General features: G+C 48.3%; 1 protein-coding gene across 6 annotated transcripts in view; it reads right to left on the bottom strand.

Moving 5' to 3' along the window:
* Nucleotides 1-22,954, bottom strand: part of LOC147022337 (arf-GAP with GTPase, ANK repeat and PH domain-containing protein 1-like) — a 185,509-nt gene that overhangs the window by 127,330 nt on the left and 35,225 nt on the right. For 2 of the 6 annotated variants that reach the window (XM_085893109.1, XM_085893107.1), the window contains exon 1: nt 7,026-7,434. The exons of 1 other annotated variant lie outside the window; for it this stretch is intronic. In XM_085893109.1, the coding sequence (XP_085749235.1) occupies nt 7,026-7,206 (181 nt within the window). In that variant the 5' untranslated portion in view covers nt 7,207-7,434. Of the gene's footprint in view, nt 1-6,002; nt 6,871-7,025; nt 7,437-22,954 lie in introns of those variants that run through there. 3 more of the 6 variants (XM_085893110.1, XM_085893114.1, XM_085893111.1) reach the window with 3 other exon arrangements.

Raw genomic sequence — 22,954 nt, forward strand, 5'->3', positions numbered from 1 at the left:
GCAGTTTGAAGCTCTACAAGGAGCGTCTCTACCTGGCATTGTTTCAGCAATGTTGAGGTCAGATTGCCCCTTATGGTGAAAATTGAAATCGAGTCGCCTGCTGATTTCCTGTGGATACACAAGCCAACCCCACCTACAAGTGGCGCAGACTGGAAACCAGTTTTGTGAGGAACCAGGCCAATGGGGCCCTGGCCTTCTGGACAAGCACCCTCCAGAACGCTCATGGGAAACCATTGTATGTCAGTACACCCTCTCTCAAAGAGATTGGTGAAAGCACCAGCCGATTGTACTTACCTGGACTTCAAAAACCAGCCAGGTGAGATAATCATCTGAAATAAACATTCATTGAGAAAAACGGACTAATTCAGCCAGATTTTGAATTTGGAAATGCCGTCGATTTACATACTCAAGTGATTTGCATGGCTACTTGGAATAGTCCAAACCAAGCTATTCACTGGAACAGCTTCGCATGTCCAGGGAGCTGGGATGGCAATCAATCAGCAGATCTGGAACGGCAGAAGTAAGGTGGACTGGACGTGGGGATTTCAATGTAGAATGACGAACTGATAGAATTGGATGTGCAGCAGTGATAGGAACACACGACGAGGGTGAAATAAACGATAACGGTGAAGAATGGTGGATTTCTACCTAGCCTTCAGACTACGAGTGCGTGGATCATATTTCCAGAGGAAGGATGTCCATCACACCACCAGGTACAGCAATGATGGGAAGACCAAGAAGGATATAGATCACGTCCTCGTCTCAACACTACATCACGGACTGCCATCTCCAAGACGAGAGTATACAGAAGTGCAGAGTTTTGCAGCACTGATCACAGATTAGTAGTCAATTACCTTTCTGTTTGCAAGAACCACAAAGAGTTGACCAGTCATCGAGCACATCAGCGGATCCCGAGTGCTGATGTGGAGGCAGACTGGAATCTCCTTTGAATGACAATTATAGATTTAGCCGAGGCTGCTATAGGAATGCAATGAAAACAAGCACACTGAATGGATCTCAAATGAAAACCCTAACTGGAGAAAAATACTTGAAGAGAAAAGTAGAGGACAGTATGCAGGGACAATGAAGCCTTTCTCCAAAAACAGGTGCTTTTTGCTGAATGGGCAACATCAGCTGGGAGCACTGGAGAGGCGTTCCAAATTGTGACTACACTGAAGCAGAAATGCCATCAACCCTCGAGCCATCCGATTAATTGTCAATGGCAAGGGTCTTCGCTCTGACACAGAGGCCCAGCTTAATATATGGAAAGAGTAAAGTGCAGACCTACTTTCATCTGAACCTCTAAATTCACCAGATGAGCAACTAAAAAACAAGAGACAAGAGCCTTGCTCCTAATGAAGACATCAGAACAGAGCTCCCAACGTGTACCAAAATTGACCTGGATCCTACTGAGCCAAATGCAGCAGATCTTAATCACAAAATACAGACCTCAACAGGCAGGCTTTACCCCAAACCGCTCAACAACCGAACAGATTTTTGCCCCACATCAAATCACAGAGAAACGCATGGAATTTGCGCAACTGACATTGCCACGTACATTGACATAAAGAAGACCACCCTCGACCCTCCGAATCGTGACTGGCTACGTCTAACTTTTTGAGGAGTCTCGGATTCCATCAGTGATCAAAAGGATCATTAAAAGTTCCCAATTCTGAAACCAAGAGCTGTGTCTTGGATGGGAAACATCGGACCACTTCAGATTTGACGATGGTGTGTGTCAAGAAGATGTATTGGTCTCTCCTCTCATCCTCCCTGCAATTGACTATCAAAAAGGAGCAGACTCTTCAAAAGGGCAGCAGCTGGTGTCATGTGAGCCTGGGGAAAAAGCAAATTTTCACAGATTTGGACGATGCTGATGATATAGTGCTTCTGGCAGAAATACTAGACACCATCATTCCTGCCTTGCAGGATTATCAGAAACATAACTACAAGTTAGCTGGCCAAAGAAAAATTCAGTCACTAGGATGCCACAAACCTTCAATCACAGTGAATGATGACCACTCGGTGTCCACAGTGACAGACTTTCATCTTGGATCTAAAGTGTCCTCATGTGGAGATTATATGCCAGAAATATGGCAACGTGCCGCTTTATCCCACTGTATTCTCGCCTCTTTATCATCCATCTGGAAAGCTCCAGTGAATCAAAAGTTCAAGCTGCATGTATAGAGCACTGATCACATGCATAATCTGTTACTGATCTGAGACTTGGACACAAACAGCTACAATTAATGGCCATATAAATGGGGGTAAACTTCTGAAACCCAAATGGTTTTAATACGAGACCTAGTCATCCTATCCTGCAAATCACGTGACAGGATGTCGTTGCTAATCCCTGCTGCTGGGATGGCAGTGAGACCCATTGGGGTTGTGTTCTTTAAAATCTTTATTTAATTTAAATTTAATCATATCCTTCAACACCGCAGAACACAAATCATCTTTTTGGAACTTTCAAAACCCTTCCGTTTAGCAGTAACTGGACAAAAAAAAAGAATCAGTAATTGGACAAAAACAAACAAACAGCATTTTACATCATTATGACCAATCAAATTTTCCGCTCGTCGACCCAACCCATGTCCTTGTTTGTCAAGACTGCGTGGTGTAGGGTGTTCTATGAACTCTCTAGTTATTTTTGTACACAAAGTCAAGGTGCGTGGAACAGCGAGAACACGGAATGGATCAACATGCAAGAGAACAAAAGGAACAGAAGAAAGAGGGGGTGGGGTGAACCAACAGCGGGGTTGGAGGACAAAATAGAGGAAGACTTGGACAAACAAGGAATGAGGGGTAGAGGAGGACATATGGGGTGGGCAAGATGAATACACAAGGAAAAATTGAAAATTTGGAAGGATGTGGGCTAGGGGTTTGAGGGTGGGGGTGGGGGGGTGGTTAACGAGGGTAGAAAAGATCATAGTTTTGGATCGGGGATGAATTGAAGAGAATGTGGAAGTTGGTTCCACAGGTGGAAAAAGAGAGGAATGGATGAGTGGAGGTGAGAAGCGATTCTGGATCACTGGTACATCATCAAGTTGCGGACAAAGGCTTTGTAGGGAGATTGGAGTTCAGGTGTACCGAAGAAGGACTTTGTACGATAGAGGATGCACAGTCGACGGCTGGCTTTGGAGACCAACTTTGAAATGTGGTTTTCCCAAGAAAGATCATGGCTGACAGTGAGACCCAAGAGTTTGAATGACTGAACTTTTCCCAAGAGGATTAAGAAGAAAGGGAATGTTTGTCAGACAATCCTTTGTCAGAGTGTGAGATTTGTCAGGATTGAAAGACATATTCCAAGTGTTCGACTATCTGTCCGAAGAATGAGGGGATGCCATGACAGAGGGTGTAGTCATCAGTAAATAAATAGAGGATTTTCCAGAGAGTGTTCCATTCTTCATTGAGGTTTCGACCCTTTCGGCCCAGAAATGTGCTTACAGTTATACAGTGTCTGCTGAAGCACAGTGATATCTCCTGATGTCATTGCGAGTGTATTTGCCCGTCCACATGCACATTCAGAGAATCTCAACAACAGAAGGTAGCACGTTAACAGAGGAGCAGAGGGGAGCAAGTGGACAGACAACCACATCGTTTTATTTTCAGAAGTCGAGAAATTTTGCAGGTGATCAAACATCAGGTGCACAATTAAAAGGCTCGTCCATCAATAGTTACGCTATCCTGCCAGTCCATAAAGCCAATGCACTTGAAAGACCGATATCCGGTGGATTCTGACGATTGTTATGTAAAATCTGTCGCATTTTTGCCTCACTACCCGATCTGCATTCGGACAGAACCTTCAATAAGATGATTACACTGGCTCCGAGAAAAGAATCAGATGCAGAGATTATAATTATTTGGTCAAATTAATTGTCCTGCTTCGGAGCTCATGCTCGGTGAAACATGGGACCGTCCGTTGCTATAAATTTTGATGACTACAGAATGATATGCCAGCTATCAGGTGAACACGGCACAATTAACGAGGCCTGACACATTAGCGTGGGTATGTATCGTGCACTTGTGCAGCTTTTACTGATGAAGAGAAATAAATAATAATAATGGATGTAAAGCTAACTTTAATTTACGTCGCTTTTGTACGGAATGCAAACCCTTTTAGAGGAGAAGAATTGAAGTTTCCGCGGATTATGCGTTTTCCCATCAGGATTCAATGGCACCGTTGCTGTGCAATAAATGACTCACCGCATGAATTTAAGATCCCTCATGGGTCACGGAGTGGGGGCTTCCAAGGAGTGGGTGCTTCCAACGTGTGAAACAGGTTGAATCCATTCTATTAAAGCTTACCCAAATGTGTGTTATATCAAAGCAATTTGCCAAAGGATAATTTACTAACCGAGTGTGGGCTAGACTTCGTGGGTTGAACACATAAAAAAAAATAAATAAATAACAAGCTGGGAGGCGACGATGGTTTGTGGGCATTATTGAACAATGCCACGATAGGTCCAATTGAGTTCGTGGAAGCTTTTGAGGAAGCCCTCCCGTAAAAACCTATCTCTTCCATCAAAATTGACCAAATCAAATCGCATTTTTTTATATGTTGTACTTATGGACATTACGCACAGCTTTGAGGAAATGAAATTGCGAGAAAAAAAAAAGAGAAAAAAATAAAAAATAAATAAAAAGTTAAAGTTGGTGTGGCTCCGCCCACAAGGGGCGTGGGATGCCCCTCATACAAAAAGACACAACTAGACCATGATATCTAGCTTGTGTCCAAGTTTCATCAAGATCGCATCAAAAGTCATGGAGCTATGCTCTGGAGAGAGTCACAGACAGACAGACAGACAGACAGACACAATGAAAATAGTGGTCACTGCTGGTGCCTGCGAACCGAAAACTGCCCTTCGCTCATGCTATGCAGGAGCAAGCACATGCCACCTGGTTTTAGATAACATCACGACTTTGCTTTAAGCTCACAGTACAACACAGAAAATAAACAATGGCATCCATGGAAATGCGACATTCACACAACTCAGATGAGTGTGCAAGCTGGGCGGTGTTTTGTCCATCATCTGTGCTCGCAAAGAACCCGTCGATAAGGACGGGTTAAGGAAGCCATAATTACGGATGGGATAATTCCCCGACAATTGGCATTTGGTAATGACTTAGCAATACCCTGTCCCACCGGAAGTGGCGCAACGCTGTACATACTTAAATCGAGACAAGCCGGTAGGCGACATCGGTGGTCGCTATATAATTGCATACGAGTCATACAGTTTTTGACGGATCGGGCTGAAAATTTTTGACAAAGAGTTTGATTATAGTGCGCATAAAAGCGCGGAAGCACATTTTTGATTTTCGAAAAAAAAAAATTGGGGGGGATTTTTTCAAAAAATTCAAAGTCCCATTGCTAGGCAACGGTGGCGTCCATAGCAACGGTGCTCAAAAAGCATACAACTAGATCCTGGTATGAACCTCCCAGTCAAATTTCATCAGAATCGGTTGACTTATCTGGCCTCCAGAGCTGTCCATTACATACATACAGACAGACGGAAAACCTGAGAATAATGGTAGTCTAGCGACCACCCAATCATTGGGGTCTTCCCACTAACTAACCTGAACCCCTAAGAATATTAGTTTCTCCTTAAACCTCCTAAAGGCTTCCAGTGTACTCCCTGAGCACAACCACCAGTTTCAAACAATTTCGTCCAGCGGTTCAAGAGTGCGAAGCAGTCAAACAAACACTTCTCATGATATATCCTGTATCGTATGATTCCTCCTCCTTCCTCTTTCCACCCCTTCTTCCCCCTCTCACTTATACCCCCATGCTCCTCCGCTCATCCCAACTACGACTGTGTGACTTTGTTTAGATGGAGTTTCAGTGGCGTGGATATAGCACAAGCACGATGGGCCAAGTGGCCACCTCCTGTGTGTATTTCTAATTTTTTTTGTGAGTGGCGTGTCAATCTCAACCACAGTATTGCATCGTGCTTTTGCTACAAAACAAGTTCGACAGGACCGCACAGAAGTGGCACACTTACGTTTGGAATGTCGAGTTCGGGTTCGATTCCTGACCCGACAAGGTGACATTAAGCAGTCAGATCGGTGCTTCATACCCGAGGAGCTCGTTGTATCACAAAGTCCGCCACCCCGTCTGCCACCAATGGTTAGTCTATGTTGAAGATCACACGGTGTCATTTGCGAAGGGGACGTCCAGTTATTGCCGGCACTCTGAACGAATTCCAAAAATTCCTGTCACCTTCAATCGAATGCCAAGCTTGGCCAGCTGGTTCGTGAAAGACTTGTGCCAAAAGCGAGAAGGTGGGAACAATGTGGGCCGTTAACAGAGTATTAGAAGCTTTTTGCAATAAAGCAAACGTTTACACTATGGATCCTCATCCATACAACAACAACAAAGAGAAAGTCAACAAAGACAATAAAGACAATTGATATTTGTCCATTGTGACACAACACGTGCTGGGAATGCGAACTGGTCTCGCCCACAACGGGTATTTCCATCACCGATCCAGAATAGCAAACATTCTCGAAACAGCTGAAGCTTGTGAACGCCCGTACATCGGATTTGCGGGCACCGGCGGTCCGCGGGCACCGACTGGTTACCTGCACACCATTCCGCGGGGTTCTTTAACACCTGGCTTTGGCAAAATCCGCACTTTTCATCGATTCAGCTGCAAAAGATCGTTTTGGTATCAACAGCTGGGTTTAAATAATGCACGGTTCATCAAGAAGGGGGGAACGCACGCAAACAAAGAGCCTCCGCAAGACCACGGGCCATGCACTGGACCCTCCTGGTGGTGATCTGAAAAAGGGGTCCTGATCGTGGGGCGGGGGGGGTCGCCTTCTGTCCGAGTCCGAAGTCGGCTCAAACCTCGAAATGTCCATCTGCAAGACGGATCCGATCGTAACACGCAACTCGGACAAACCTGCTTCGGACACGTACGTAACACGTGGGACGCGGAGGGAGGACAATCTTGCGAACACGACCTTGATGTCACTAACGATGAATACTTAATCACGTGAACCAGCGTAATGGTCAAATTTACCCTCGATGCAGATCACGTGCTCCCTCAGCTGTCCCTGCAGCACCGGGTCGTTAACGCGCTCGAGCAGGTCGTAGATGGCGTAGATGTTTGGGTGGACGCTCTCGAAGCGCTGGATCTCGGCGCGGATCGCCACCGAGTTCGAGAGCTGCAGCTGCTGCAGGTGAACCTGCTGCGCGTCCATGGCTGTGTCCGAGACCGCGCTGGCAGTCCGCGTTACGCAGGTCCACGCACCCTGTACATCATCATCATCGTCATCGTCATCGCGATCGTCATCTTCACAAGCCGGACACAGCACACCGGACGGGACGTCGGTGCCACAAGCCCGCGTGTCCCACCTCCGCACGGCAATGATCCTCGCCTGCACTCTGGCCGCCGCCTCCTCCTCCTCCGCCGCCGCCGCAGCCGCCCCCAGCGGCCGGAAATGACGTAAGAGCGTCATCATCATGCCGGTTGAAGTGGCGTGGCCGAAGAGGAGCCGCGTCGTGCTTTGGTGTCCGCAGGGCAAGCGAGCTGGGAGTGATTAGTGATGAGTGTGGGATCTGGGATGGTTTGTGGGTCTTGTCAGGTCTTGGAGGTGCGGTGCTTGTCGCACTGTGTCACGTTTGTTGGTAATGGAGGTAATTGACCAGGAGGTGACGAACGGTTGGGAATCAGGTTCGAGATCGAGTTCGAGTTCGAGTTCGAGCCTGGAAGGGGGGTCTTTGTGGAGTCGGGACAGAGCGGCGAGGCCGTCGATGGCCCGGAAAACCCGCACACTGGTTGATGGGAACCGACTACGTGTGATGCCGAAAATGGTTAAAATATGAGCGGATTATTTTATTAACAACAATGACCGCACTGTGGTCACAACCACACATTAAAAGCACTCTTAAATTAAAAAGAGGAACGGCACGTTTGGGGAAACACGCATTTGATTAAAAAAAAGATTAACTCGACACCTCTCATCCATTTAACTGAATACAAGACCGGAAAGATGATGGGCGGTGCGAATTTGTCGCCACCAAGCGCCATCTTGGGACGCCCACTAGCAGCAGATATATATATATATATATATATATATATATATATATATATATATATATATATATATATATATATATATATATATATATATATATATATATATATATATATATATATATATATATATATATATATATATATATATTTCGAGTCGCGTGATAAATTCGAGGGAGATTTTGAATATTGAATGTCAAAGTCGATGTGAACACTTTCTCACATAAACATGGCGGCAACCCGGGCTGCGGTGAATCATTCACTGGGCCTCGCAACATGGCAGCGTGTTTGAACAGAAGGGGCCGTGTGGCGGCAACGCAATGATGCGTGCAACGTCAATAGTCATAATCCTTCCAGCCTTGAACACAGCTCAATGTTCCCATCCATGTCAGCCTCTGCCACGGTTATATCAAAATGAGCTGATTCGTCACATGGTCACGGATTGTTTACCCCCAATCTTAGGCCATTCAAAAATTATGTAACGCTCTATAAATATATACAGTACATATATATATATATATATATACATATATATATATATATAATTTTAATTTTTTTAATTTTTAGGGAGGTGCATACTGTGTGTGCTGACAGGCTTGATTAAACCTTAGCTTGCTCATAATTTTTATTCGACATTGATGAGATCTTTCAGGGTTCCTCATCGTGATTAACACTCGACCTCAACAAAGCTAATGTATATCCGATGCAACAAACCCAGGCATTGTGTGATCAACAGAGGCCTACAGGCATTGTAATATGGAATAGGCAAAGCCTCAAAGCGAACGTAGAATTCTTCTTACATTCGATGCTGCAATTTCCGGTTACTTCGGCCTGGATTCGGGATCAGCGATCAAATAATGTAAATCACGATTAAAAATTATTTTTTTGATGATGCGGGAGATATCTTTATTATAAAATTAGGTAGACTTAAAACTGCTAGAGTATTTACTCTCTAGTTTTGTTGTTAATTTTTAGTCATAAAGGTGTGATTGGGTATACTATAGATCAAATTAATTATTTGTGCATTTCTATAACCGTGATAACACGACTACATATTACCTCAACATTACCTGCACAACAACAACCACACTGCCTAGAACAGGAGCTCATCTGAAAAAATAAATATTACCTCAACATTACCTTCACAACAACAACTACACCGCCTAGAACAGGATCTCATCTGAAAAAAAAAAATATTAGAAGCGAACGTCGACTTCTTACTTTACCTATAACGAGTTCACAACTGTATACGCAATTTCCGGTTACTTCGGCCTGGATTCAGGATCAGCGATCAAATAATGTAAATCACGATTAAAAATTATTTTTGATGATGGGGGAGAAGATATCTTTATTAAAATCAATGGAGGAAATATACACCATGTCTGATATTTGGGTCTTTCATGTCTCCGATGATGCCTTTATCTCCCGGCATGCATCATTCCCCATGCCAAAAACCGGAAGCAAAAAAAAAAACCGGAAGCAAAAGGATCATAGCCAACAACGGATTCCAAATTGCCAGGGTTATGTGTTGTTGTTGTTTCCTATTCTCTCATGTGCACACGTTAAGTATGAAACTCACTACGTTCACTGTGATCAGCAGAGGCCTACAGGCATTGTATGATCAGCAAAGGCCTACGGACCTGTCTTGGATCCATCAGAAAACCAAGATGGTGGCCGTATTATTTTTTGTGAGTGCCATGGTGGGTGGAGTCAAGTGACAAATGTGGGTGGGGTCTGGCAGTTGTCCAACCAATGGGTGCAAATGTCAAAAATCTGTCTCACCAAGAACCACAACAACTACAACCACTCTTGTAGACAGACCGTGACACATCACAGGTAAAAATTACATAGGCCTACTTTGTATTTATTTCTGCTGAACATAAAGGTATTTGTAACAAATGTCCATTGTCACAAATTATTATATTAATACGCGGAGCTATATTTTGTGGACGTACCTCCTCCAAAACTGCCAGATGGATTGTCACCATTTTCGGCATGCGGGTGCTCTGTTGTCTAATGAACAGCATAGACTATGTGAGATTACGCCAGACAGACAGGTTTGGGAATTTTTGGCGATTTCCTAATTTTTACATTCGTTTGCATGGTGACGTGTGATGTCACCAGTGAGAAGCGTAATGACGTCATGACATAATCGGTCATTCATTGACGTCATTACGTCTGTCGTTGACAGACCATCACCGCTGAGAGGCTTAATGCCACTCCTAGAAAACAGCGTCTGCAATGTAAAACCCTCTTCTGCACATGCTGACTACCTCAGAAGGTGCATTTGACACAAAAAAATGTAACAAGAAACATTGTATATAAAGACATTCTATAAATCACATTGTGAACACTGGATATATTGAAGTCCGAACGAACCCTCACTTTCGAAACTTCGCGCGGAGCATGGGTTTGGCTAGTAAAGTAATGTTATCGAAATGACTTGTTGGGGCAGAGAATGTATAGATAAGAGTAGTTATTTTCCATAGTTTTTAGCGTGGAAGAAAAGACGTTCGAGACGTTCAATTTCCCAGTCAAGTCCTTATTAAACCGCAAATGTAAAACCTCTCGAACCACCTGCCGGGAAACTCTGTCCCGGAAAACTTTTGATACACCAAACACACACACACACACACACACACACACACACACACACACACACACACACACACACACACACACACACACACACACACACACACACAAAGGCCATTTTCCCTGCTCAAGTAGGGGTTAGCCTTGTAGGCCCCATGACAATCTTCTCCACTTTACCCTATTTTCTGCATCTCCCCTTCTTAATCCCCTTGCCCACATTTCTTCTTCCACCACCTTAAGCCAAGTTTTTCTCGGTCTTCCACATCCTCCACTTCTGACTACACTCATTTCCAACACTCCTCTCACCCAGTCACTTTCATCCTTCCTCAACACATGAACTAAAGCAACACATGATAAACCAAAACTAAAGCATATTCACATCTATCTATAATTCCAGCAATGTGTGTGTGTGTGTGTGTGTGTGTGTGTGTGTGTGTGTGTGTGTGTGTGTGTGTGTGTGTGTGTGTGTGTGTGTGTGTGTGTGTGTGTGTGTGTGTGTGTGTGTGTGTGTGTGTGTGTGTGACCACTGTTTCTCGACAACCGCTGGTCCGATCTAATTGAAACTTGCCAGGTATATTGCTGGGGACCTGAGGATGTGCCTTTTCAAGGTTTGATATTAATCGGACAAGTGCTTCCCAAGTTATGGCCATTTATTTACCAAACCAATGACAAGACACGGAGTTGTGTGGGCATGGCCGATGGGGAAGGGAAGCTCAGCCGCGTTCCCCATTAAGGGTTACAACATATGGGCTTCCGAAGAGTGATGACTTCGTGTATTCCAATAATTTCTCGATTTCCTATGCGCATTTATAGATAAACACAATGCCGCAAGTTATGATCGTTTTCATATGAGACGGTGCATAAATTTCGGAAACATCAGAGTGTTGGTATGCTCCGAACCAGGAAGTAATTTTTTTCTCTCTCTTCACTTCTCTTTTTGTTTTTCCTTGCGATGACATTGCGAAAAGGCAAAATACGTTGGCGCTAATTGAATAATTGGCCATTAAAACCAAAATTGCGAATCATCGTAACTGCGAATAATATGCAAATTTCCACGCCACGCACGTACGGGCACGCGAGAGCGAAGAAACGGCCTGTGTGGTTGTTGTTTGTTGCCCGCGGTTTGAATATTTATTTATAATTTTTTTTTCTTTTTTACGGGCACGTATTAGTATTATAAAACCAAAAGCAAAATGATGCCGTGACACTACTCCCCCTCCTAGTATGTTAATCCAATGGAAAGTACAAACAAATTAAAATATGGTGTCAAAGAGATCTAGAAAATAAAAGTCACAGCAAAAAAATGGCCAACAAGCAAAATGTATTCCATAAATATTGTACTGGGAAGTGTTTTCGATGCCGAGAGTGAGTCGTATATGACGGTAAGGGTATAGTTGTAGTCGGTGTCGCCCTGCTCATCAGTGGGAAGATGGGCTCTGGTGCTGCATCAAGAAAAGCTTGCTTCAAGTGATTTATGGAGACTATCATGACCAGCATTATTAGCGAGTATGAAAGTCCTATTGGAGCATTATAGAACTTTGTAAGGTCCATCATAAGGTTGCTGCATGAGTTCTCTGACAGCGTCATGCCTTACGAATACATGGGTGAATGTAGAAAATTCCTGGGGAATAAGAACCGGGTGTAATGAAGGTGTATGTGTCGGTGGCACCTGGAGGCCCTGTATGGCCAAACAAAGTTGGCTTTATGCAATTTATGGCATCAGGCAAGGTGTCATCGGACTCTGAGAAGAACTGAATTCTCTCTCGGAGATGAAGCAGTGCACCATACACTAGCTTTGCTCGCATAGATCAGGTAGTCATCTTTTAGATCAGCTCGCATAGGTCGTATTTTAGATCAGCTCGCATACCAAGCAGGACAATAGGTACTACATCCATCCAGTGCATGGAGTTGTCATGTGCTTTCAGGGAAGACTTGAGTTGGCTTTGCAAATGTTCCACCATAACCATTCGCTGCTGCGTGGTAAGCGATGGTTGCACATGGTTGGTACAAAGGAGTTGAGTCAGCTCGTGAAAGAGCCAATTCAAACTGGCTACCATGATCCGTAGTGATGGTTGCAGGAACACCAAAATGTGCGATTTTCAGGTGTGGACAAAGGTCCTAGTGATGGTAGGTGCGGTGATATCAGCTATTGGTGTAGCTTCCGGCCAACGGGTGAAGCAGTCAATACAAGTCGATGAATAGTGGTGTCTGTTTGAAGGTGGTAGGGGACCAACAAGATCCATATGGACCCTGTCAAAACGCCTATCTGGTGTTGAAAATCTACCAAGTGGTGCGACAGTATGACATTGGATCTTGTAGTGTTGGCAATGAAGACATTGCTTGGCACAACGGCGCATGTCGGCATTGATGCATGGCAAGATGTAGCACGAGGTGATTATTTCCTAGGTTGCTTGAATGCTCAGCTGCGTGAGTGAATGAAAAGTGTCAAAGATTGCTGCAGAAACGAAAGAGTGTAACTGTCCCGTCGATGTGTCACACAGGAGGGTAGTGTTTATCCCTGGAAGAAGGACCTCACAAAATGCAAGCAAACAGGTTGCAGACTGTCGTAGACGGTGGAGCTCTGTGTCCTCCCGTTATGCTGCTGCAAGTGCATCAAAACAAATGGTCTGTGTGTTGGTAGAAGACAACATCAATACCTCAATGGGCGAGAGAGCATTGGTGGCTAAGTTCGCGATTCCTTCAATGTGACAGATGTCAGTGGTGAATTGCCAGATATAACTGAGTTTGTGAGGTGTGCGAGGATAGTGAGAGTCCAAATGGGTGCATAGAGCAAAAGATTTGCGGTCAGTCAGTAAGAGAATTGTCTGGCTTCGAGGAAGTTGTGAAAATGTTTGATGGCTAGGTATAAATTGAGTAATCCCAATCAAAGGTACTCTTCTTGCGCTCTGTTGGTTTCAGTGTTTTAGGGAAGGCCAATGAACACTAGTCGGCATCGATGAACTCGTGAAGGGCCGTACCCACTGCAATCTCAGACAGGTCTACCATCAGGTATGTTGGTGCCTCTGGTTTCAGGTGAATCAGGAGTGAGGCGTTGGCCAGTGCATCTTTGGTGGTCTTGAAGGCTGACAAGGTTGGCTCCAATGATTGGAACATTTCATGGTGCTTACCAGTTGCAAGTAACTTATTTAGCGGCTGCAGTGTTGTGACTGGGTTTGGAATAAATTGATGGAAAAAGTTGACAAGGCCCAAAAACTATCGCAGTTTGCATTGAGATGACAGTAACGTGAAATCCAGAATAATCTACACCTTCTCAAGCGGATGGATGCCCGAGCCATTAAGACAAAGAAATTCAACTTCGGAACGCTAAATATGCACTTTGTTGAATTGACGACGATGCCGAAGTCCTGCAAACGGGTGAAGAGGAGAGGTATGTGTTCCTGAAGTTTTTCTGCAGTTGCACTGGCGATTAGAATATCATCCATATACACATCGCCGGAGTGTACTCCTTATATACACGTAACAGAACTACGAGTAGTTCTGCCAATTTTTTTGTCGTTCGATGTGAAGTGCTTTACCTTAGCTGTGTACAGTATATGTATCACTTTTCCTGCTTCTTTGGACATTCTTCAATTGGATGTCAGGGTGCATCCATGTTCTTGCTCATTAATGAGGTTGGTCAGTGGATCCAGAGACAGACACAAGAGGAGACTGTCTCCCTGGAAAATTCCACATCACATCTTCACTCCTGGTATTTTGGATTTACCTTTTGTGTGGTGTAATATCAATGTGGTATTCCACAGCTCCTTTACTTTCTCAATCAGTTTGATTATTTTGTGGTTGATCTTGTACACTTGGATGTATGGTGTCATCTCTGAATATGGAACACTATCAAAAGCATTTCTATCAAGACAATTTGGTTCTTGTCGTTTTAGTCTTTGAGAATGGCTTTGTTTAGTAGAAGGTGGCATATTGTTCCAAAGACTATGGCATCCTCTGTTGCATCCCTTCTGTTCTGTCTTAAAGCCTCCTTGAGTTCGGTGGTGGGACGTAATTTCTGTGATGATTCCCATTCAAAATTTGTATGTTGTTGGTAGACAAGCTATTGGCCAGTGCAGCACACACACACATATATATATATATATATATATATATATATATATATATATATATATATATATATATATATATATATATATATATATATATATATATATATATTGTTGTGGTTGACGAAATTCGCAAACCACCATTCAGGCCCCTTTGGTGAGATATCTCTGTAAGTATATGTGTAGTTAGGCCCATACCCGTTGTTTAGAGGGAATAAATGTCATTCATTCGGGCTGCGACCCCTCTAGATAGCCGTTTTTCTTTTACTATCTTTATTTTGGACCAGCCGCCATTACTACCATTACTACCACCACCAACCACGTCTCAACAGCCATCACACAACAACCACCAGCCGCAACGCCGCTTCACAACAACAACAACGCCAACAGGCACGACCTTTACCGTCACAACTCGCTCTCGCAACCATCGCATCACCGTCATTCCCGCGCCGCTTGTGGGCACCGATACTGGACTCGTGCAGGGCGCGCACCGAGCAGGGGTGCGAAAACACCAGCCTTTCCGAAGCAATCGGATCAAAAACGACTCACGCCCACTTCTGTTCCGTCCTATCAGTGAGCATGGGGCGATTTGGCCCCGCCTCCAGGTGCGTCGGAGTAATATCGCTATATGCAGATTCATGGATCAAAAAGCATTCACGCCCACTTTTCCTCTGTCCAATGGGGAGCCAGCCGGAGGTGAAGGGTCAGCGGTAAAGGGTCGAGGGTGAAAGAGCAAATCCACGGGGGCTATAAAGGGCCGCGTTCGCTCGCCAAACAGTGGAGTTCAGAGTTGAGTTGGGAAGAGCCAGTCAAGAGAGGAGTCGGAGAAGGCAGTTGGACGGAGCTGTGGAGAGGTGGCGGCGGCGAAGGCAGTCGAGGGGGTGCTCGTGTCAGAGTCGGGGAGCTGCGGAGAGGAGAGGCCGGTAACGCGACCGAGGTCGTGGTGGAGACGCTCGTCGCGGGACCCGAGCCAGCGAGATATCCTCCTTCCCCCGAGCATCAACAACCCCCTCCTGTTTCCCCCCGCGCTGAGATAGTGCGAGAAGGGGGCCCCGTTCCCACCCCATTCCAGACACTGTCCGCGAGGCCCGCGGAGTCAGGGCGCCACCGCCATTTTGCGGCTCATCAGACGGGTAGGCCCGACGCGGTCTCGGCCCCAGGCCCGTCTGCCCCCATCATCCTTGAGGGTGGTCCTTTTTCTTTTGCTTTGAGTATATGTGTTGTCGGCGCCGTCTGTGAAGTAAAACTGTATAAGTGTTGCCGTGTGCTCGGTAGTCGGTGGTATATCTGCATTGTGTTTTGCTTTTACATTTGCTTTTTGTGTATTATTGTGTGTTTCTTCTTCTTTTACATTTGCTTTTGGTGTAATTGTATATGTTTGCTTTCCGTTCATCGCGAAATAAATGTGCTTTATGTTGAACTGTTTTCCCGTTTTGCTTCGTCTTTTCCTTTATTGAATCTCCATCTTACTTCACGTAAAGGGTTGGTCGTGGGCTAAAACGCCCAATAATTAATCGAACCGTCCAGGTTGACGATAACACCGCTCGGTTATCCCGATAGTACGGAACGGGTCGCTTAAAGTGGCCCGTGTCCGAAGTCGACCTGCGGCGAGGTGCGATCGCCCGGTCTACCCTCCGTGTGGGTACTTAGGTAGGTCGAATTTGGCGAGCAACCCTATCCCACGCGGGGGCCGATTGGCACGATCGTGGTGAGGCCGAAAGGCCCACCCGTGACTAGTTCCCGGCGTTAGTCCGAGAGGGTCACGACGGGATTGTCCGTCCGGTGGGCGACGTGCCGCGATTCGAGTTACGTGGCCGTTCGCACGCCGGCGGGCGCGAATCCGCAACACTGGTGTCAGCTCGTGCGATATAAACTCATCGCCCTCCTCGCGGCACTGGTATCGGAGAACGGGAAAACGGGCTCTCCTGTCTCCAGCTAAATTCACGGGAATCGGTCCAGGGGTGAGAGGAGCGACCCCCGATTCCCTCCAAATTACGAGCGAGCTAAATTAACCCTTTACGAGAAATAAGATGGCGTCTCAAGGCGAGCGGGAGCCGGGGGTATTAGAAATGGATGTAGAATGTGTAGAATCCATGGTCCAGGATGAAAACCCCGAGCAGGAAATGTTGGTTGTGCAGGAACACGAACTCGCCCAACTGAACCCAGAGCCCGAAATAGGTGTGGTGGCGGCCGCGGTGTATGACACCTCCCCTCCCCCCCTCCGCCAAAACCCCCCCGATCCTTGCCGAATCGGCTCACCCAAGCGCACCCGACATGGCCCGGCTATGCGCAATACTGGCAGGAATCAGTGGGGAAATGCGCGAAATGAAAACGAGGATGGATGCGAATACACAAAAAATGGATGCGAATACACAACAAATGAACGAAAAAATGGATGCGAATACACAACAAATGAACGAAATAAAAAGCATGAACGAAAAGATGGAAACAAACATGAAGGAAGAAATGAAAGAGCTGCGGGGTGAGACACAGAACATGGGCCGAAGCCTGCAGGCGGGCATGAAGGCAGTAACCGGGGAGCTCAAAATGGCGACGCCACGTGTGGGAGCGAACGAGCTGGGAGGGAGTGCAACGGCTGTCGGGCCCGCGGTGGAGGCGGGTAAGGAAAAAAATAATTCGGGGGACGTGTTGGGCGAGGGTCGTGACGGAAAAAGTGACGGTAACCGAGAGGGACAAACTAATTGGGGTGACGGAGACGTGCACGAGGGGGATAACAAGGGAAGAGACGGAAATAATAGTTGAGACAAGGGAGGTAAAGGGTGAAGAGGTGACTGAGTTGGCAGAGACACGGGAGATGGGAACGAAAGAGGGAAGACTACACGATGAAGACGGGGTAAGTGACGCACACACACACACGGAGGTAGTGGAGGATAATGGGGGTGAGCTCGCGGACTGGGTAGAGACCCGGTGCGAGCAGTTGGATGGCCTCCTCCAGGAACGAGGGGAGGGAGTATGCCCCCTTGAGGCGAGTCACGACCAGGTGAGTTTGGTCGTGCTTTGCGAGGTCGAGGGGAGGAGTGCTGTGGACAGGTGCATGGAGAGCTTGGGGGGTATAGAGGCCCCGGAGATTCTTGTGGGGACACGAATCCCCAGTGTGGTTGTCCCGGTGTGTGTGGTGCAAGGTGTGAGTGCGTCCCCGTGTGTGGAAGCGACCCCGTGTGTGAGTGGTGTGGTGGTGTGTGTGCTTCCCAGCACGCCGTGTGTGGATGAGACACCGCGGGCGAGTGCCCCCGCGTGTGTGAGTGAGGGACGGTGTGTGGATGAGGAACCGCGGGTGAGTGCCCCCGCGTGTGTGAGTGGTGTGGTTTGTGTGAGGGAAATGGCACGAGTGAGTGAAAGGCCGTGAGTGAGTGGAGCCACGTGTGCAAGGGTAATGGCATGCGTGAGTGAGCGGCCGAGTGTGAGAGAGACAGCGTGTGCAAGGTCGCTGTGTGTAAGGGAGATGTCGGTCGGCATGTGTGACCGTGCAGCCGCGTCTCCCGGAGTGAGTTTAATGGTGAGGTGTGTTAGCGTTGTGACATGCGGGAGTGCGTGTGTTGAATGGAGACGACAACGGCGACAAAGGAACGAAAGCCGGCTAGCGGCTCTAGCTGTTTCGGGGACCGTGCCGGGTTCACCCAGCAGCGAGCACGAGGTCCATGCTGTGCAACGCACGAGGCCCCCACGTGCTCGCTTGCGAGAGTGAAGTCCCGGTCCGGAAACGCACGCGGTGGATTTGCCGATCCCGCGGACGGACAAAGTTTAGGCAGGTAAATGGATTTGGACCGGACGGGTTCTCCACGCGATCGTGTGTGTTAAGCTCCAACGGGCAAAGCACATGTGTTCGCGTGGGGAACCCCTCGAGACGTGGGGCTTGCGTTTTTTTTATGCGCACGGTGACGTCATGCCTGCACGTGGAGTTGGAATACGGCAGGAGGAGTATCCCTGCCGGATGGTACCGTCCAAGGAGGGACGAGGTACACGTGCAGCTGCATGACGTCACGGGCAGGTGCAAAGTGCGTGAGCTGTGAGTTGCCGCGCTGGTGCTGCGCATGTGGGGGAAAAAAAAAAAGCAAGCCTCACTTTCGGGTGCACAGGATTCCCGGGCAAGGGGTGGAAGACCCCCTTGACCAGGGCACAGGATGAAACTAGTTCGGGGGAAGGGTTAGCTTAGCCAGACCGACTTCATGGGGCAGGGGTAAGTCCTCATGGAGTCCGTGGAATGGATTAATTAGAGGGATTGTAGCCAGATGTAGGTTGGGGAAATTGATTAATGGGATTATTTGGAGACAGAGACAGACTTTGGATGTGTAGTGGGGACGTAGCTTAGCTACGTAGTGTTAAAAGGAACGTGCTATAGTTTAAGGGACGACGTGGGAGCACGAGTTAGTTAGGGGAGGTAGTTAGAAGGATGGCAGAGTTCAGCGGTGTGTGTGTTGAAGAGTTGGTGAGTTGTGAGGTGAGTACATGATGAGTGAGTGAGGCCAGCAGGTCTGTGTGAGTGGAGCGAATGGGGAATGCATGGTGCGATGAGTGATTGGGGGGAGGAGTGACTCCCGCCCAAGGGACCCCGGGGACAGTGTAGACTGAGTTAGTGGGATAGTCAAATTTACAAAATGGAGGTCGTTTTGTTGTTGGTGGGGAAGTAGGCTCGAAACCCGTTTGGAGGGGTGCAGGAGCCCTGTTGACGGGCTGGGAGCGTGGCTGCGAAAAGTGAGTATCGCTGAGGGGGTACCCCGGGCACCAGGCTAGTCGGCCGTGGTAGGCCAAGGGCCCATGGGGGGCCGGGATAGCGTAGTGGGCACGGGTGCGCCTTCTTGGTGCGGGGGCCCGGGGCGCCATTAGCCGCGTGGGCAGTGTTGTGGGCACGGGTGACCCTCGGAAAGGGGCCTGGGAAGCCAGCCTGCCATGTGTGCGTTTCAGGGGAGGTGCCATGGGGGGCACTCCCCGGTGTTAGGGAGCTGGTAGGCTCGGAGGCAGTGTAGTGCCCGGGGGTGCCATAGCGGGAGATTCGGCAGAGGGTCGTGCCTGCCAAAGGGAGCCACGTGTCCCAGCCATGAGACCGTGTGAGGGCACGGAGAGAAAATTGGGGGGCGAGGCCCGAAATTGTGAGGACACCAACACAGGCGACGGGAATCTGGGTTGTTAGAACCAATAGTTTAAGCGAGAGGCGCTTGTTGAAGCCCCGAGGTAGTTTAACAGGTTAATGGTTAGGGTAGATTAGGAAGTGTACCCCTCCGCACCATCCATCCCCTCGCTCTCGTTGTGGGCCGCTGGACCTACTTTGGGTTAGATCGCTGAACTCTGGGGAGGCCATTCTGAGGCTTGGATTGGGCCTTGACACAGGACGCTAGCTCTCCCTTGTTCCCCTCCGGGAAGGGAACGTAGGGGTTGGGAGTAGGCTAGGTGACAGGATAGGTTAGCCAAACAAGGACAGCACAGGGGGTTAGGGGACGATTTATAGTGGGGAAGTAAAAATAAAAAAAACAAGTTGGGGCTAAATTGGGGTTTGGACAAATTAAGGGAGTGGGTATGGACAGTGACAGGCAAAGGCGATAGGTTGGGAGGGAGACCGTAGGGTAGGTCCGAGCCCGCCTTCCGAGTGGCCAGCACCACCGCACTCCCTCCACCAACCTCCACTGAATGGCGAAGGCTGGCCAGCTTCATCGGCAGCTGTTGTTTTGCTGCAAGGCCTGTGCCGGCTGGATCGGCTGCAGCTGCTGTGCTGCAAGGCCTGTACCGGCCGGATCGTCTGCAGCTGTTTTCTGCAAGGCCTGTGCCATCGGCTGGCCGTGTTTTGCTTCAAGGCCTGTGCCGGCCACTTCATCTGCTGGCTGTGTTGCTGCAAGGCCTGTGCCGGCTCACTTCATCTGCCGGCTGGCTGTTTTTCTGCAAGGCCTGTGCCGGCCAGTTCGTCTGCCGGCTGTGTTTGCCTGCAGCGGCCTTCTTCTGCGGGCTGTGTTTGCCTGCTACCTTTGCCATGCCATGCCCACTGCCCCTGTTCACCAGCCCCGTTCAATTTTTGCTTTGCCCCCCCTGTTCATTGCCATGTGCGCCAGGATCAGAAAGCAAAGAAGTAGCTGCCTGTTGGCAGCTACAACACGGGCCTGCAGTGGCGGCCCGTGCACCGTGTTTGTGTTCATCCATCCATTAGTTGTGTTCATTGCGTGTGCCACTTGAGCTGGCACGGAGACTGCGTTTGTGCAGCCCATGCACCGTTGTGGTTCACTGCGTTCAGTTAAAAAGGGAAGGCCTTGGACTGCGTGTGAGCAGCCGGCCACGTTCCCTGTCACCTGCATTGTTTGAGCCAGAGACTGCATGTGAGCAGCCTGGCTCCCTGCTAACTGCTTTCTTTTTGCAGAGTTCATTGATCCTGGGCCATGGTTTAGTGTAAAATTTGTAAGTTAAGGTTAAGATGTACTGTACATATGAGTGCGCCCCCGGCATGTCTGTCTTAGCGCTGGCAATTTTATTTAAGTCGTCCGTGTGAGCGGGTTTGTTTAGGTAGTTACTCAGCCCTCAGGTTATTTATTTTGGGGACACGAATACCATGAATGTCGCACTCAGGGATCCGTAGGTAAAATGTACTAGGGGAAAACTACACATGATGGCACACGAAAATTTGACGACTCGGGACGAGTCTGTAAAAAGGGGAGGGGGTAGTGTTGTGGTTGACGAAATTCGCAAACCACCATTCAGGTCCCTTAGGTGAAATATCTCTGTAAGTATATGTGTAGTTAGGCCCAAACCCGTTGTTTAGAGGGAATAAATGTCATTCATTCGGGCTGCGACCCCTCTAGATAGCCGTTTTTCTTTTACTATCTTTATTTTGGACCAGCCGCCATTACTACCATTACTACCACCACCAACCACGTCTCAACAGCCATCACACAACAACCACCAGCCGCAACGCCGCTTCACAACAACAGCCACGACCCTTACCGTCACAACTCGCCCTCGCAACCATCGCATCACCGTCATTCCCGCGCCGCTTGTGAGCACCGATACTGGACTCGTGCAGGGCGCGCACCGAGCAGGGGTGCAAAGGCACCAGCCTTTCCGAAGCAATCGGATCAAAAACGACTCACGCCCACTTCTGTTCCGTCCTATCGGCGAGCGTGGGGCGATTTGGCCCCGCCTCCAGGTACGTCGGAGTGTGGTCGCTATATGCAGATTCATGGATCAAAAAGCATTCACGCCCACTTTTCCTCGGTCCAATGGGGAGCCAGCCAGAGGTGAAGGGTCGAAGGCGAAGGAGCGAGGCCCCGGGGGCTATAAAGGGCCGCGTTCGCTCGTAGTTGAGTCAGTCAAGTGGAGTTCGGAGTTGAGTTGGGAAGAGCCAGTCAAGAGAGGAGTCGGAGAAGGCAGTTGGACGGAGATGTGGAGAGTTGGAGAGGTGGTGGCGGCGAAGGCAGTCGAGGGGGTGCTCGTGTCAGAGTCGGGGAGCTGCGGAGAGGAGAGGCCGGCAACGCGACCGAGGTCGTGGTGGAGACGCTCGTCGCGGGACCCGAGCCAGGGAGATATCCTCCTTCCCCCGAGCATCAACAACCCCCTCCTGTTTCCCCCCGCGCGAGAAGGGGGCCCCGTTCCCACCCCATTCCAGGCACTGTCCGCGAGGCCCGCGGTGTCGGGGCGCCACCGCCATTTTGCGGCTCATCATCAGACGGGTAGGCCCGACGCGGTCTCGGCCCCAGGCCCGTCTGCCCCCATCATCCTTGAGGGTGGTCCTTTTCTTTTGCTTTGAGTATATGTGTTGTCGGCGCCGTCTGTGAAGTAAAACTGTATAAGTGTTGCCGTGTGCTCGGTAGTCGGTGGTATATCTGCATTGTGTTTTGCTTTTACATTTGCTTTTTGTGTATTATTGTGTGTTTCTTCTTCTTTTACATTTGCTTTTGGTGTATAATTGCATATGTGTGCTATCCGTGTGCCATCGCGAAATAAATGTGCTTTATGTTGAACTGTTTTCCCGTTTCGCTTCGTCTTTTCCTTTATTGAATCTCCATCTTACTTCACGTAAAGGGTTGGTGGTGGGCTAAAACGCCCGATAATTAATTGAACCGTCCAGGTTGACGATAACACCGCTCGGTTATCCCGATAGTACGGAACGGGTCGCTTAAAGTGGCCCATATCCGAAGTCGACCTGCGGCGAGGTGCGATCGCCCGGTCTACCCTCCGTGTGGGTACTTAGGTAGGTCGAATTTGGCGACCCTATCCCACGCGGGGGCCGATTGGCACGATCATGGTGAGGCC

This window comes from Eptatretus burgeri, chromosome 8, assembly GCF_056783735.1.
Source record: "Eptatretus burgeri isolate ZD-2024b chromosome 8, Ebu_testis_v1, whole genome shotgun sequence".
In the NCBI taxonomy this organism is placed as follows: Eukaryota; Metazoa; Chordata; class Myxini; order Myxiniformes; family Myxinidae; genus Eptatretus; species Eptatretus burgeri.